Source organism: Conger conger, chromosome 7 (genome assembly GCF_963514075.1).
Source record: "Conger conger chromosome 7, fConCon1.1, whole genome shotgun sequence".
NCBI lineage: Eukaryota > Metazoa > Chordata > Actinopteri > Anguilliformes > Congridae > Conger > Conger conger.
This window is the reverse complement of record NC_083766.1, coordinates 20,434,231-20,451,141: the sequence shown is the minus strand read 5'-3', so window position 1 is coordinate 20,451,141 and position 16,911 is coordinate 20,434,231. Positions and strand designations below refer to the sequence as shown.

Below are 16,911 nucleotides of genomic sequence, written 5' to 3'. Positions count from 1 at the left end.
GGCTAATTGTGGAGATTGAAAAACTGTGTTGAATCAAGATTGTAAATGCCTATTTCCTATGTCTGTTTTACAAATTGATTTAAATTTACCCAAGATCATTATTGTTGAGCTGCTCTTCGTTTTCCAGAAGTATTCATTATAAAAATGTTTTTATGCATTTATCAGTCATAGTCCTCCAAGTCTGAATTGCTGCTCACATAATGTACTGTACATTTAATTTCTTATGGTATTCGGTAGGCCTATTGTTATAATAACTTGGAATCTAAATCATGTAATTTTGGGATGTACTGTAGATGGAACTCAGGCATGGGCTTTTTTATAATGGCTCCACTGTGGTACTCACACCAAACCGGCATTGCTCAGTTGTGGTTTCCCCACCTGCTAGCTCATTTCCTACACTGCTTTAGTACAGCATGTAGTAGTAAATACTATCCACATTGAATAATAGTAAGAGACCTTCCTCAAGCTCTGCAACCTGTAGTTTCAGTAAACTGAACAGGATGTTGCATAGAAAATTGGGCATTGGTTAATTTTCTAATCTAGTGATTATCATTAATACCCACTGATAATTATATCTCTATAATTATTATTGTGTCTGTATAATGCATTCATATATTTGTAATGTTCCATTCATACTATTATAAGGATGAAGGGCCGCATATTAAAAGCCTGGAAATGGGCGTAATTCTCCTTTAACTGTCTATGGTGGACCCTGAAGAGTTGTCGCTTCCTGGTGTGAGGGAACAGCACATGATTGGGTGCTGGTTGCTGCTTGAGACGGCGGTGTGTTTGTTTGTTTGAAACGTGGTGGGTTTTATGAAGCAGCGCTCTGATTGGCCGCTGGTTGCCGCGTGAGACAGCGGTGTGTTTGTTAGTTTGAAACGCGGTGGGTTTTATGAAGCGCCGCTCTGATTGGCCGCTGGTTGCCGTGTGAGACGGCAGTGTGTTTGATCGTTTGAAACGCGGCGGGTTTTATGAGGCAGCGCTCTGATTGGCCGCTGGTTGCCGCGTGAGACGCCGGTGTGTTTGTTCGTTTGAAACGCAGCGGGTTTTATGAAGTGGCGCTCTGATTAATGCACCGCTGTCTTGCGCCGGAGCTCGCCGGAGTCAGATGTGTTATCTTTACTGCTTATTGTGGCATTAATCACGCACAACAACTGCTATATTATGATTATAATGTGCAAACTGTTGGGTAATGGCTTCCGCTTTATTTGGGTAATTAATTTGCCGGGTGCACTGTGGGACTGACGCTGTTCCGCTTCTGCCGCTGCCGCTCGTCAAAAGAGTTTTATCTCCTCTCTCTTCCCTCCCTCTGTACGCCGCCGATGCGTCAGAGCGCGCTTGGGCGGAGCGTGTGCTAAATCACGCAACCCGCGGCCCGCTGTAGCCGCTAACAGCAAACACGCTACAGCTAATCTCTCTGTTTACCCGGACAAAACATCCTGCTCTTCAGCCAAATTGATTCCTCTCCCCCGGTGTCTCCGAGACATCGGCTCGTCAAAACAAAGCAGTACGAGTACCGCAGGTAAAAATAAAAAAGGGTAAAAAAATGAGCAGGTTAAAACGACGATACGACGAGATCGAAGCTCCTTCTTTCTGCCAAACAGTTATGTGTGTGTTCCATGAGAAAAAAAGCATTTCCGTGAGCAACCGCCTTCGGGAGTTGCGCCCAAACCAAATGCTTTTTTTCTTCCCTCCCCCTCTCCACACCTCACTCAAGAAGTGTCTGTTCGTTTCTACCTCCCCCTTCTTTTGGTCTCCGGCATCCGTGTCTGCCCCCGGGATGCCTGTCACAAACTGCAGTCCAACGTTGTGACAATGCTTTCTTTTATCCCTTTCCTCCCCTTTATGCCTCCTATGACCGTTTTTTCTTCCTTTCTTTTTTTGTTCCTTTCTTTCCCTCAAGGTCTGGCGCACCTGATGCTAAACAGCCAAGGTATGGGTCCATTATTTCAACACCACACCCCCCTCGTCCAAACCTCCACCCTCCTCCTCTTCCTCCCCCGTTTTCTCCACACACTGCTCCACGTTCCCGGTCCTCCTCCACCCCTACGATGAGCTTCTGATAGCTCCTCCCCGTTCCCTCTCTGCATCGAGTCCACCATTCATTCTCCGCCCTTTTTGATTTGACTTCCACTGGGGTATTCCTGCATTTTTTTGCTTCCCGCCCATACCGCCGTGCTTTGTGTCCCTCCTCACTGTCCGTCCCACCCTTGTCGTGTCCTCCGGCCCAGCTCCTGGACCGCCTCCTCCTCCTCCTCCAAGCTTCGCCCCTTCCCGTGCTGAAGGTACGCTTTTCCACTCTCCCTATGTGCTTCCATGTGATCCTCCTGACGTGATGTCATCACCCTGCGGTGATGTCATCAACCTGCGACCACGTCAGGAAAAACAAAACGTTGTTTAAAACGGTGTGTAGAATGCACAGAGTCTCCTCATCACTACTCTGGTGCCATTCTCATTGTTTGGCCTTCCGCCTCCCAGGCGGAAGATAGAAACTGCCGCGAGACGATGTTCAGAATCTAAAGGTGACCGCAAACTCTGCAGAAGTGCGGTTGGACTTGCGGTGGGGTGGGCCGGGGGGGCGAGGGAGGGTGAGATGTGTGTCGCCGTGCATCTTAATTGCTCAGAGGGCATCAGTTCAGTCAACCCGCTTCGTTAGAGCTCGGCAGAATATGCAAACCAGTATGCAAACATGCGACTAAATATGCACGACTGAACAGGATGCCGGCTTCACAAAGAAAAATATCGGGAGTGCACAGAGCCAACCTCTACTAGACCGCCACCAGAATTTCCCTGAAACTTGAACCAGTGGTATACAAACGATCCTGATGGACTACACGGCTCTGCTAGCTAAAAAATACTTTATATTAGATCATTGTGGAGATAAAAATGTTTTTATTCATAAAAAAACACTTTTTATCGCCAAAAAAACACAAACCTGGAAATGTACTTTTATTTTTTTTAATGTGGAAATGTTTGTATTCATGATTTTGTTTGCAGATTCTGTTTTATTTGCCATACCACAAAGCCTGCATTGAAACCGGGCGAGTTGGCTTGTCTACTGATTTCACCGACCTATCAATAAACAGCGACAGCAAGGAAGCTAGATAGGTAGCCGTTTCCAGCTCAGTATTTTTGGTTGTAGATTAATTTGCTTTGGCATAAGCTTTAAATTACATTAATTACATGCTGCTCAGATGATTCACAAGATGGACATTGAAAACAAATTGCAGTGGACCATTAGGTAGAAAGTGAGACTTGCACAAACAGCCACTAGATTTTCTGTGTTTACCAAGAACAAGACTGTGATTAAGCTTCCTTAGCCTTGAATTCAGTATGCTCATCAGCTCATTGGTCTTGTCTTCCGTTGTTCACGATTACAGTGTGCGTAATACACAGCCTAAAGGATGTAAGGTTATGTTTTACTTAAACCTAACCAAGGTTTGCATGAGACTAAGACTGTGTCACTGTGTCACCAAAATAGTTCAATTGTTAAATTTGCTTTTCTTAAAAGTACCGTCCTGTAGGTTTTCACTCCAACCCAAGCAAAGCACACTTCATTAAACAGCTAGAGCAAGGCTTGCCCAACCCTGTTCCTGGAGATCTACCATCCTGTAGGTTTTCTCTCCAACCCTGACAAAGCACATCAGATTCAACTGATTCTGCTCGTCTAAAAATAAAAAATGCTCTCATTGTAGTGATAGATATTACCTGCATCTATATTGAAGGTTACAGCTGATTTAACCCTTGGGATCTTACGATGTGGTCAAATCACAAGGTAGCATGAGACTGCGAAAACTTTTCATCTATTCAGTGCAGTGCATTACATTGAAAACTAAGTACACTGGCAGCTGAAATGTGAATATTTGGACCCAACGGGAGAGTTATCACGGACGCAGTGTTCTGCTGACTGCACAGCACTACTTTATTCCGGGGCGGTGAAGGGAGCGTACCGCGGTCCGTGCTGCGTCCAGGGTTTTCTTCCACAAAGTCCAACCCTCGAAGGAGAATAGTGCGGAGGAAGTGTGTTCTGGGTCGACTATTCGCTCTGCAGCCTGGTGTGGAGGCCGCCTTTACAGAAGCTCACAGAATCCTGATCGGCTGCAGTTAGGCCCGATTAACGATGAGAGTTGGTTTCCAGTGCTTGGGGTATGAGACCCTGCCTCACAGAACATAAACATAATGCTTAATGTAAAAATGCACCACGCTTAATGGCATTTATATAGCGCCTTTATCCAAAGTGCTGTACAATTGATGCTTCTCATTCACCCATTCATACACACACACACTCACGGCACCACCCACAGCTCATCAGGAGCATTTGGGGGTTCGGTGTCTTGCTCAGGGACACTTCGACACACCCAGGGCAGGATCAAACCGCCCTCCGACTGCCAGACAACTGCTCTTACCGCCTGAGCCAATGTTGCCCTATTGTAGACATTATAAATCAAATCAATTTTATATATATACAAAATATAGTCACAACGATTCTTTACAGTAGTAATAGAAATAAAATAACAAAAAACAGAACAAAAAATGGAAAGCACAAGAGGTGAAAAAAACTTGTTGTGGGGAGAAAAACCTTCAAACGGTGGTGAGAAAAACAACCTCCCTGACGGGAAGAAATCTCTGCCTAGTGTTACAGGTTATAGTCTCAGGTTTGCCTTGTCAGTATACCACCCTTCTCCAATGTGGGCTTAATGGCAAACTGGTCCTACATTAGTTGTACACTGAGACATTTTATGAGTATGGGTGCTGATTATGAAGCTGAATATGGCCTGATATTACTTGGCAACTGCTACAGACCAACTGTCAACTGTCAGAGCAACTGTCAACATATTTACTCTTCGTGTACAGTGTGTGCTCAGTGTATCGACCAGGAAAGCTGTCTTATTAATAATTATATTTTGTGTTCAGTAACTGCTATTTAATGTCATGGTGCATCATCCTGTTGTAGGTTTAATTACACATGTGCAATGGCAGACGGCCTCTTTAAACCCCCGAGGGGGGTCAAAGACATAACCGCTTTTTCTCGAGAGAAAAATCATAAACAGTCGGATGCAATGCGACTTTATGAGTGAAAGTTGAGGGAAAATGTCAGCTAATTGAATGCTGGCTGTAGTCCAGACGGTGAAACGCTTGAACTAAGGCTGCCCCTCATCGCCCCCCATTACAGGGTCTGTCTGGGGCTGGACGTTAGCCTGCCGCTAGTTCCTGCTGAACGAGCCTTGGCCCCCTGCCCGCACAGGTCCGCGAACTCAACCCACACACGCGCTGTGGCGCGTCTGACCTTTACGTGACCGGGGGGGGGGGGGGGGGGGGGGTCACACAAACACGTTCGCGGCGCGCACACACACTTAATTACGCACGCGGAGGGGCGGGGGCGGGCTGGGAGACGGGTGACCTTTCCGTCGCCAGCGCGGGAGCGTGTGTTCGGCTCTACCAGCCGCTGCCCAGCGCTCATTAATGCTCCTCAGCACATTCTACTGCAGACACCCCTACCCGCGTAATTGGGCCCTGAGCATTCCTGTGATTGAGTCTGAAATAAACCCATCTACCTTAAATTTAACTTACCGGAACACCAAAAAATAAAATGTACACTGGTGCACCAAAACTGTCTACTGGGGTAGTGCATTCTGAGTAGTCAAATTGCACAAACGTTTACCTGGGTGCGTCCAATCTGTACACTGGGGTACTGCATTCTGGGTAATCAAATTGCATTAAAATGTACATGGGTGAACCCATATGGTTAATTTGGTGCTGAAAAGTCTTGCGCTGGAATTTGTCACTCTCTCACAAAATAGTTGAAAAGATGCTAAATACACGCAAATATTTTACTTTAGGCAACAAATGACCATTGTGTTCCCTTTTAATGTTCACTTTGTGAGGGTTACATTGGTGTTAATGGCAGGCACGATTAGGTTTTTAACCCGTTCAGTCACAAGAGTGCCATATGGCTCTCGGCCTTATATCTTTTCTACATCAAATCAAAGCCCGATTAAAACCATACTAACCCTACACACTTTCTCAACTTTCTCAATTTTCTCAACCAAGGCCAGAAAAAGTGGAGCGGAGCCAGTTCATATTGGGCTTGGGACTGAAGGGGTTAACTGTGTACAGCGGTATGCAGCAATCCAGTTTTACCAAATAACTAGGAAACTAGCAATTTATCCAGCTATAAACATAATTGGCAAGAGTAGCAATATTGATCTTTAGGCGAATATCTTCTGTTAACTCTTTCAGAAAATATGATTTATATGACCATGGTGCAGAGCACTGTAGGCAAATTACAGGACATAAAACAATGTCCACTTTCCCCAAGACGACAACCGGGAACAACCAGTGGAGATTGGTATTGATTGGAGATTTGTATGGAACTGGGCTTCCATGAGTCTAATTTAAGTGCAAATAGGAGTTTGCACTGTGCTACTCTGTAAAGCGTTTTTGTGACAGTCTTCTGTGAAAAGCAGAAATGTATTAAAATTGAATTGAGTTAGATTCGCAGCACATGTAAGAGTGTACAGCCTATAATAAAAAAATGTTTGCTGTCTATTGTAACAGCCTGTAGATAAAAGTAGCTATTTAGGCTTAAAGATGAGCTGAAATCAAAATTGATTTGAATTTTACATTATGTAATCATGTAAGTGGCCATGTATGTCGATCAAATGTCTGCCAATTCTCAGTTGCCCTCCGATCAATATCCTTTTCACCCAGCGGTGTGCATCCTCATTCGACGCCCCCCTCCTCATTTGACGTCAGTTAAATCGACTCTCTGCCTTTCAAAAATTCCCTCCGAAAGATCCGTGTCACTCATGTATAAGTCATATCATGGACGCTAGTGCTGCTCTAACTTCCGCTTCAGCTTTTCAGCAGCCAGTGCTTGGTGGGCATCCTGTTGTCATGACCCTTGTCAATAGTTACCGTGATTTTAATTCCAAACAAAAATATTATCCTTCAGTACACTCATTTGCAGAATATGACAACTCAGAATGCTAAAAATACACAGTGTCGTTATACAGTACACTGAATAGTGCAAACTAAACAAGTTTATACCCATAAATAAATGATAAAAACAACAAATGATTCACATTAGTTCTTCATGAAATTATTGTCTTATGAAAATGTTTGTGTCGTCAGTATCGCCAAAACCTTACATTGCACTGTTTAAGCGTTACGAATGCTAAACCCTATATTTGACTAAAGACTTAAAATATGTTATGAAAATGACCGCAGAGGTCATTCTGTTTGGTGTGGAAAGAACCCCCTTGTGACTAATGACTAAAACATAGCATGTTAAGAAAAACCCAGGCCGTAGCCTCATACGTTGGCCGATATTAATCATCTCAACGGATACAGCTGCTGCTGAACTTCAGAAGACCATCTAAAACAGTGCTACGAACAACTAATTAAACCATGTACCTCTCCTACAGGCAGCTCAATGAGCTGATTAATGAACACTGCTGCCGTGGTAACAAATGTCACTGGAATTTAAACCGCCAGCTAATTAGCGAAACTATACAAACCGAAACTGCGCTCGTCAAAAACACATAATATCACAGCTACCTGCTAAACAACAGTGCGGATCAAAGTATCACGAAGCACGCAATAATCACAATAGTTTTTTGCACTCATTACACTTGCTAATGAGGCATGATAGTTAGTCTTACACAAACACCAGCAGCTCACTTAACACCTGACAAAACTCCCCACAAGTATCTGTCACAGCTTCAATTTCTAATTTTATACTAATAAACACCTCTTAATTTGTCCCTAATGAAATTATTATATAAATAACTGTGTGTCAATGCGTATTGCCAACAAGGTGCTGACATTAGAACGTGCTCAGGGAGACCTGGACAGTATTGCTTAAAATGAGTTTGATTTGTTAATGGTCTATATTGTCATATACTTGATAATTTCTCCAGGCACTGGTAATGGCACTTACGTATTATGGATTGTTTTTGATGTGGCCAAGAGTTAGAAACAAGTCCCTTACATAAAAATAACAGCCAAATCCCAACATGTGAGTAGACATGTGAACTGTAAAAATAATCCCACTTATAAAATGAGATCACGAGAAGCTAACCTACGCTCTCAGTTATGAATCATTTGAAGCCCAGTTTACGAAAAGAAAATTAATTGTAACATGATTTTTGTGCCCATTTTATGAGATTAAAGTCACAGTCCGTGATCAGATGCTGGCAATCCAATCAAGAAACATCAAGCACAACGTGAGGTAATACAGGATGAAAATGCAGTGCATCTGTTAGAAACATCCGTTTGGATCCTTCAGGCCTGGTTGCTGTTAAGTGAAAGAAATGGCCATTTATTTGTGGTTCAAAATCGAGCAGATAACACCAACACTGTTCTTCAGTCCTGTTGACTCGGTGACTGTAGTTCCCTCTATATAGGAATCCAGTAACATGATTAGGGTCTAATACGTCTGTGTGGGAACCCAGTAAAATGAGTAGGGTCTAAGGCATCTGTGTGGGAACCCTGTAAAATGAATAGGGTCTAAGGCATCTACGTGGGAACCCAGTAACATGATTAGGGTCCAATACGTCTGTGTGGGAACCCAGTAACATGATTAGGTTCCAAGACTACTATGTGGGAACCCAGTCGAATTAATAGGGTCAGGACTTCTATGTGGGACCCAGTAAAATTAATATTGTCTAAGGCATCTATGTGGGAACCCAGTAAAATGAATAATTTCAGGTCCAAGACTCGTTTTGCTAATGGGGACTGGTGAGTCTGTTAAATGAAGCAAGCTGTTAACTCTGACATTATTCAAGTACTGAGGATCTGGAGAATACCATGCTGAAAACTGGAAATACTTCAAAAAAGAAGAAAATAATTGTGTTCTCTCCTGTTAATGGGCACGAGCATGCTGTATACAGCATGAACAAGGCAACAATAATATCTGTGTTTAATGATGAAACACGACGCAAGGAAATACCATAAAGCAAGAAAGACAGCTGCGCTTACTCACCTGAAAATAAACCATTCCGGCTCGTGAATTCATTAGCACATGTAAATTAGCCCAAGCCAGTTGGATTGTTGGTGCAGGCTTTTACTGCACATCTATTTGTTTTTGGGGTTCAGATGGGGAGAACTGTTTACCCCTCAAGCGACCAACATATTTTGTCTTGACAAACCACGTACCCCAATTTTAAACGAAAAAGAAGCCCCAAGAAGCCCCAATCAATTCAAAAGTTTTTTTTTTTATTAAAATAAAATAAATATGTAAAAGAGGTTTCAATTTCAGAACAAAAACAAAAGTATATATCTGTATTCTTGCAGCACATTTAGTAATCACTAATGTCACTCACATTGGCTTTACATAGGGGAATATGGGGAATAGTAAGCTATAACACATGTAACCCCTCTGAGGTCAAAATTGTTTTGAATGTGATATGACACTGTTCTCTATTCTCTGATATTCATATGTGAACTCATTCAGGGATGTCAGTGATCCTAAGCTTTGTATTTTATGCTGCTAAACAATTCAAGACATTTACATTTTGGAAAGATTACATATATTACCATTTAGATATCAATAAAGTTTCTGTCTGGGGTCAGAAATTGAGGGTTGAGAGAGCTGACACATGTTTAATTAGCTTAATTAGCCTACGCAGGCCCAATTAAGAGAGAGACAGCGTGAGCACAGTGGCAACAGCAGGTTCATCCCGCTTAGGACAGAAAAGAACCAAAGATGATAAAAGGAAAAAGGAAAAGCAAAACAAATGAAATAAATTAAAAGATAGGAACACAAGCCTCAGGGAAAGCTAAAGTTTAGGGCAATTTCCATTCGCATCTGTTTCTCAGAAGGTCAGGCAACACGATCTCATCAACACTGAGCTGCGCCATTGTTCAAATATATTACCTGTTAGATATCAATAAAAGTATACTGTGTCTGGGGTCAGACATGACCACTTGACTGGGGTCAAGTCGCTGGTTTGGATTCAATCAACTTTTCTCCTTACCTTGGGCACTAAAGTCTATGAAAACTAAAATGCGTTTGCAAATAAAATGAACAAATGTTTATATGCATCTGAAATGCAGAAGAAGGACATCTGTTGGTGTGAATAAAGAACGTGGTTTTTTGTTAATATAGATCGCGGTTGGTGGTAATAAAGACCGTGGTTTGTGTGGAGAGGAGACGGTCTGCATTTCACACCAGAGGCGGGTTTCTCCCAGCCGTAGACTCGGTTTACAAGCGTAAACGATCGCTGGCCTCAGTTCCTCCTCAGCTCAGGGTCTTTGTAAATCGTGTTAAAACCTTTTTTTATTTTTTTCCCCAAAGCTCTCCATGGTGTTAGCGGTCACGCGGTGTCGTCGGCGGCGACGGGACCGTATAAACGCGAGCGCGGTATCCCGGCAACACCGCCGCGGTCACGCCCGCCCGGCTTCCCGCACCGACCCTGAGATGCCATCGGAGTTAATCGCTTCGGCTCCGGGAATAAATTGGCCCGGCATTCAGGGGCAGATGCGCCGGCCGCTTAATGTTTTCCGCTCTCCCCGGCAGAGGACAGAAAGGCTCTGGCAGTGCGTGTTTGTGAGGAGCAGACGCCAGGCGCTGCACTCCTTTGATTTAAGGGTGTCAGTGAAAGGACAGCTCTCTCGCTAATCTTTGGATAAGGTGCTTAGACCTGTCGTCGCCGGTCTCTGCGGTAGAACATTCTGACTTTTGTACTTCGGTGTCTGTAATAACATAGTTTGAGCAGTGAATGTGAGGACTGCTGTCCTCCGCACCCACGGGATTCACTTTTACTTTGCAGTCTCACTGTTACATGTAGGCGGTAGATTAGCACAGTTGGCAAGATTTGTATACAGCCTGTGGCCTAGTGGTTAGGGTACATGACTGGGCCCTGGAACACTCTGGTGTAGCCCGGTGTTGGGCCCTTGAGCAAGGCCCTTAACCCCACATTGCTCCTGGGAGGATTGGCCCCTGCTTAGTCTACTGTCAAAAGTCACTTTGGATAAAAGCATCAGCTAAATAACTGTAATGTAATATACGGCTTATTGCCTGCACGTCACATATTTCCCAAGGTTCACTTTGGTTTCACAGTGCACCATAGCTGAAATGAACTAAAAAAACAAAAAAAACAAAAAAACCTTGATTACATTTAGGATTCAACACTGTCCATGTCCAAATAGATTTTACATTTCAGGTGTGAACTGGGTTGGAAAAGATTTGGAGACATGTACACACCGAGCTACCAGTTCACACAGCTGTAACTGTGTCAGTTCCTGTGAAGTATGAACTGGGCTGCAGATGAAATGGTTTTATCGGGGCCTCTGCCGGCTCACAGCGGACACAGAAGTTGTCGCCGTTGCAGTTTTCAGGCCGTACGGGTCTGGACTTTGTGTGAACTGAATTTTCTAAATTGCAAGAGGAACGCAAGAAGTGCTCGGCTGGCCTGTGAGACGTCAACACCGCTCCGTGTGGGGGTGACAGGCAGCGGACAGGATCCCAACAGCCCTACGGGATACTCGCATAAATACCAAACCCCCACCGGAGTGTGCCGGAATGTGTGCGGGGTAGATACGGCCCCAGAGAAGCACAAACCACCGCAAGCCCTGCTCCAAATGACCCCCGTACCTCCCTTCCCCCAGCAGGGATGGATGAGGAATCAGAATACAAAAAAAATACGAGTCCCCATCATATGCAATCCACACTCCCACACTAGATCCATATCAAACAAAGGTCTGCTTTACTGGCTTTGACACTTCTTTGGTCCTCATGTTCAGAGACAAACAACAGACCCCAAATGCAGATGCTACTCTTAGAATAAACTCTAGATCTATTTCTGGCTCTTTTATTCATTGACCAATTATCCGTGCATATGCAATCCAAACTCACATACCAGATGCTTATCAAACGAGACCACGGCCATCGCACGGAATCACGATACTCACTCCTGCATGGTGATGGGGGAGTCTTTCAGCTGCAAACTGGACAGATTCCCTGTGGATAACCTGCTCCAGGAGACCTGCTGGAGCTGGATTTACTGTAGCCAGGGCTGGCTGCATGCAAACATTTGCCTTTAACTCCGCTTTATTGACCCGGAGTATTGAGCAGTTCAAAGTCTCTTCCTGACTGGGCTTTAAATCTGTCCGGAGAAGGGGGAGGGAAAGGTGTCGTATATTTCTGTACGTCCGCCGGCCTGGCGCGGTTTATATAATTTAATCGTTGACTACTACGGAAATAAATAAATAAATGCATGAAATAATGACTTGTGAATTTAAAGGCCGTTTTAATGTCAAATGATATCCGCGTGAGAATGATTCCATGATTATATTTATATTTATAGTATAATCAATGAGTCACACTTTCCAATTATAATACAACTGGAGGCAGACGGTTCGCTCTATAACTGTGCGTGGGGTATGTCTAAAATCAGTTCGCTCTGGAAGGCCGCTATACTGAAACATAAAACCATCATTTCTTGCACTCAATCAAACATGTGGTTTAATGCATTTATCGACACATCAACAGATGCAGTATAAATGATGTGCTATAATCATTTACTAGCTTTGATTCTGCAACACATTTCGTTTTTTGTCATGTGTGTGAGAATCAAAGGAAATCATGCACTTAAATATAATTGAAACACATTTATCACTCAGCACTCTTGGCTTTTACTATAGCATTAAACAACACCTTTCCTCACACAGTGGCGTCATGTGATGGCTTGTATCCATTAACAGCACAACAGTTATTTCCAAATGGGATACTTCTTGTTTTAGAGTAATAGGTTAATTTGAATAATTGTGACCTGTTGATGAAATACAAGGATTGCCTACCTGCATATTGATACATTTAATAATTGTCATAATTGTTAATTGCACAGATGGCAAAAGTTCATTTTTTGCTGGAAGTTTTCCTTTTTAAATCACAGCTTCAAAATCTGCCCCAAACTCTTGAGCCCCCCCCCCAACCCCAGAGCTGGGTCTGAATTTCCGATATACAGCTATATTAAAATAATGTGTCAAAACCCATTAACAGAAGTAAATGGTTGAAGTAATAATAATTCTAGAAGCACTACGTCTAGCTACAACCACACCAACAATAATACGACATCACAAAGAACTATTACAATGACAGCGAAAATAACAGTTCTGTCAGCACTTAAGAGGTAGCTGCTTAACGGTTAATCCACATCCTATGTGTATTTATTTTCCTTTTTCCAGTACCTCAACACACTCTGGAAATGGTACACATGATGATTGAACACAACCCTTTCATCAAGATGCTAATCTCCGGCTTTAATACTCAAGGGCTCCCCTTTTTTTATTTTTATTTTTTTATTAAATCTAAGCACTTAATTAGTTAAACAAACCAATTAAGCAAAAGCTGCATTATCAATGCTTCCAGGTCTAGAGCCTTTGATTGTAGATTATGTGAAACAGGGCTGTGGACTGGCAGAGTAATCGCAAGCTCTGCAATTAACTTCAAATAAAGATACGCAGATAATAATAGATGCTGTGGCTAGTTTATCCTTAAATAATAATAATATTATTCATTCAATTCAATGCAACGTTATTTTAATCTATGCATTGACATCAGGATATTACTCTATCTTATGTTTGCTTGAAACACACCGTGCATTAATATGCATAGGAGAGAACAAACTAAGGGTAGTGCCCCCTTTAGAAGATCCGCAAACTGTTAACCGATACAGGCTAAATATATGAGACTTGATCTGAATTTTTCCCAAATTATTCCAATATGTCATCATCCCTTCCATTAAACGAGAATCAGCCTTAGTCTTTAAGGTGTGAGATCACAAATATGTGATTAGACTGCTCATAACAAATAATTCTAATGCTGAAGCAATGATCACTACTGGTCATTTAAGGCAATGGAGTTCTGGAACACTAACGTCAAATTTTCATAGGTCCAGCCTGCAGTCTAGTGACTAAGGTACATTAGGTAGACTGGGGCCTGGAAGGTTGGTGGTTCAAGCCCCAGTGTAACCACAATAAGATCAGTGCTGACCCTGGTACCTGTATTCTTCATGGCAGGTAGAGCTACTGAGCGTTTACTGAATCTGAAGTGGGTAAATAAACATGAGCAGTTTAATGAAAATGAACAGCTTGTTAAAATTTGAGATTAGCAGTTGCATCTGGACCGAAGACGAGCATATACAAGGGTCCATTAGACTGGGTTTGAGAACCTCTACTCCAAGCGCATGTAGTGTTACATGAATGTATTTATTAAGTGTCATACAACATAAGCACTAATGGATAATAAGGAGTGATAAGGAGTATGTGTTTTTGAAGCCTTAATGAAGCGGAACATGTTCACAACAAAGCCTTTCTGGAACATCCATCTTTCTTGAGGAAGAGACCGCAGATGTCGGTTGGAGGAACGAGCTGAACACTTCATATCCTGTGTAATCGGTGAATGAAAACTAACAGAACATTTCCATCTGATTCATGTAAGGCCATGGGGCAGCCAGTAGCCTTGTGGCTTAATTGTTTGACTGGGGCCTGCAAGGTTGGTGGTTCAAGCCCCTGTGTAGCCACAGAGCAAAGCAGCCCTTGAGCAAGGCCATTAACCCTACATTGCCCTTGGGTGGATTGGCCCCAGCTTAGTCTCCAAGTCAAAGTGTCAGCTAAATAACTGTGATGCAATTTAATGTAAGGCATAATGTACAGCAAGGGAGTTGATTGTTTCATAATAAAAAGCCCAGAGAGAGAGAGAGAGAGAGAGAGAGAGAGAGAGAGAGAGATGCTGTCAGGAAGAGGGGAGGGGGCTTCGATTGACACACAGAGAGAGGGAGAGAAGGAGGGAGAAAATGCATTGTAGTACTGCAGGCAGTGAGACCTGCTGTCAGGATGAGGGTAGAGTGCTTATTTATTCTGTTTTGGAAGCTGGCCCTCAGGAGAGACATTCATTAAGTGAAGCTCGCGAGGCGTCAACGCGGCGGTGTGGCGGCTCGGGACGCTACCTTCCTACCCGCCTCTTTCTGCCAGAGATCTGAGGGATTGGGACGGATGGTGGCGGCCATCTTAGGCCTTCTCTGAGGGCATCACGCTCATTCTTTCAACAACAACCGTTGGGTTCAGAGGAAACTAATTTAATATTTTTAGGGTTTTATTTTGTGATTTCAATATTGGAGTCTAGATGAAGCCCTTCAGCAAGTGACAGGGGTGACCGGTAGCGTAGTGGTTAAGGTACATGACTGGGACCTGCAAGGTCAGTGGTTCGATCCCCGGTGTAGCCACAATACAATCCGCATAACTGTTGGGCCCTTGAGCAAGGCCCTTAACCGTGCATTGCTCCAGGGGGGGATTGCTTGGTCTAATCAACTGTATTTCGCTGTATGCGATAAGAGCATCTGCCAAATGCCATTAATGTAATGTAATGGGAGACAGTGTCTACTTTAAGTGTACAGTAGACATGAACTTTTCAACTCATTATGAACGAAGGCACCCTATAGCAAACCCATAGAAAGGCCTAGGAATCACAACGTATGTAACGTGCAGGTCGCATCCGTCTGTTAAGGCAGATATTGGCTGCATCGCCCGTAAGGGGTTAACACAATTAAGAAAAAATAGATAATTTCAGTAAGGATCGCCCAACTGCTTGTTTTGCGCCTTTTGTTATGTTGAACATGGAGAAATGACCTTTGCATATGCACATGAAAGACAGTTAGTATTAATAATTATTGAATTATTGCTATAAATTCAAATAAAAACTTGACAAAGCAAGTGTAGTTTTATTTGGTAAGTGCGTTGCAGTCATAAAGCAGTATCAAAGGCCATAAATGTAATTAACATCGACTCTTCAGTCCAGCAGTGGGGGTTCCTCTGGTCATCCCTGTGCAGAAATGAACACTAATGTTATCATGTTATCACTTTAACTTTACACAGCAAAGGTCTTTGAAAGATTATGGCTATGGAATATGAAAATATACAGAAATAAACTAGCGATTTACTCTTAATGAGAGGGGCAATCTGAAAAGTTTTTTCTGTCAACTTTAAATCAGCCAGTAAGAGAGATTTAAACCAAAGAATACTCTCGCTTATTATTTAACACAGTGATCCTCACTCCTGGTCCTGGAAAGCTGCAGGGTGTGCTGGCTTTGGTGTTGCAGTAAGAAGGTGTTTGGTTCAAATCCCGACCCGGGCCTTTCTGTGTGGAGTTTGGATGCTCTCCCCGTGTGGGTTTCCTCCAGGTACTCTGGTTTCCTCCACCATACAAAGACAAACAGATTAGGCTACTTGGGGGGACATTAGCAGGGCATTGCTGCAACAGGACATGCGTGCTCAGTCAACATAACCCGGTATGAAGGTGAAATGAAAGCAGTTAACTCACCTCACCCGGTTTCTCGGGTTTGAATCAGTTGCTGGTATTACGGCAAAAAACAAAAGCCAGCACACCCTGAGGCTCTCCAGGACCAGGAGTGAAGACCACTGATGTAACATTTTATCGGTATTGAGAAGCAGGTGTCAAAATAACCCTACTGTAGTTGACCTGGTATGAGAAAAGTGCCTGTCTGATTCCTACTCACTGCAGAGGGCAATACCGTTATTACACTATGACACAGGGAAGCACAGCTACTTATCGTCGTAAGGTAAATTATTCATGAACTCCTGCATTTCTCAGCAATAACTGCTTTCTGCGGGGGTGCACTGGAATGCAGAGCACTTAGACCAGCTTTCAGAGCTTAAACAAAATGTCTCTCCCTATCAGCCCGTCAAACACAAAAGTGCGTGATGATGAGAGAACTTGTGTGGCTAAGGCCATCCGTAGATGTGGATATGACAACATGACTTTAACAAAACCCGTCTTCATAAATACTGTATAAGTATCGCCCGATATTGAGAATCGACACCAATGCTTTTTAAAAAATGGACAATGTGCAGATATATTGTAAATAAAATATAGTACATTATTGC

The 16,911-nt window shown here is 43.2% G+C and overlaps 1 protein-coding gene across 6 annotated transcripts in view; it reads left to right on the top strand.

Moving 5' to 3' along the window:
• Nucleotides 1-16,911, top strand: part of nrxn2a (neurexin 2a) — a 612,560-nt gene that overhangs the window by 93,514 nt on the left and 502,135 nt on the right. For 2 of the 6 annotated variants that reach the window (XM_061248030.1, XM_061248029.1), the window contains exon 1: nucleotides 1,915-1,936. The exons of 3 other annotated variants lie outside the window; for them this stretch is intronic. In XM_061248030.1, the coding sequence (XP_061104014.1) occupies nucleotides 1,921-1,936 (16 nt within the window). In that variant the 5' untranslated portion in view covers nucleotides 1,915-1,920. Of the gene's footprint in view, nucleotides 1-1,906; nucleotides 1,937-16,911 lie in introns of those variants that run through there. One more of the 6 variants, XM_061248026.1, reaches the window with a different exon arrangement.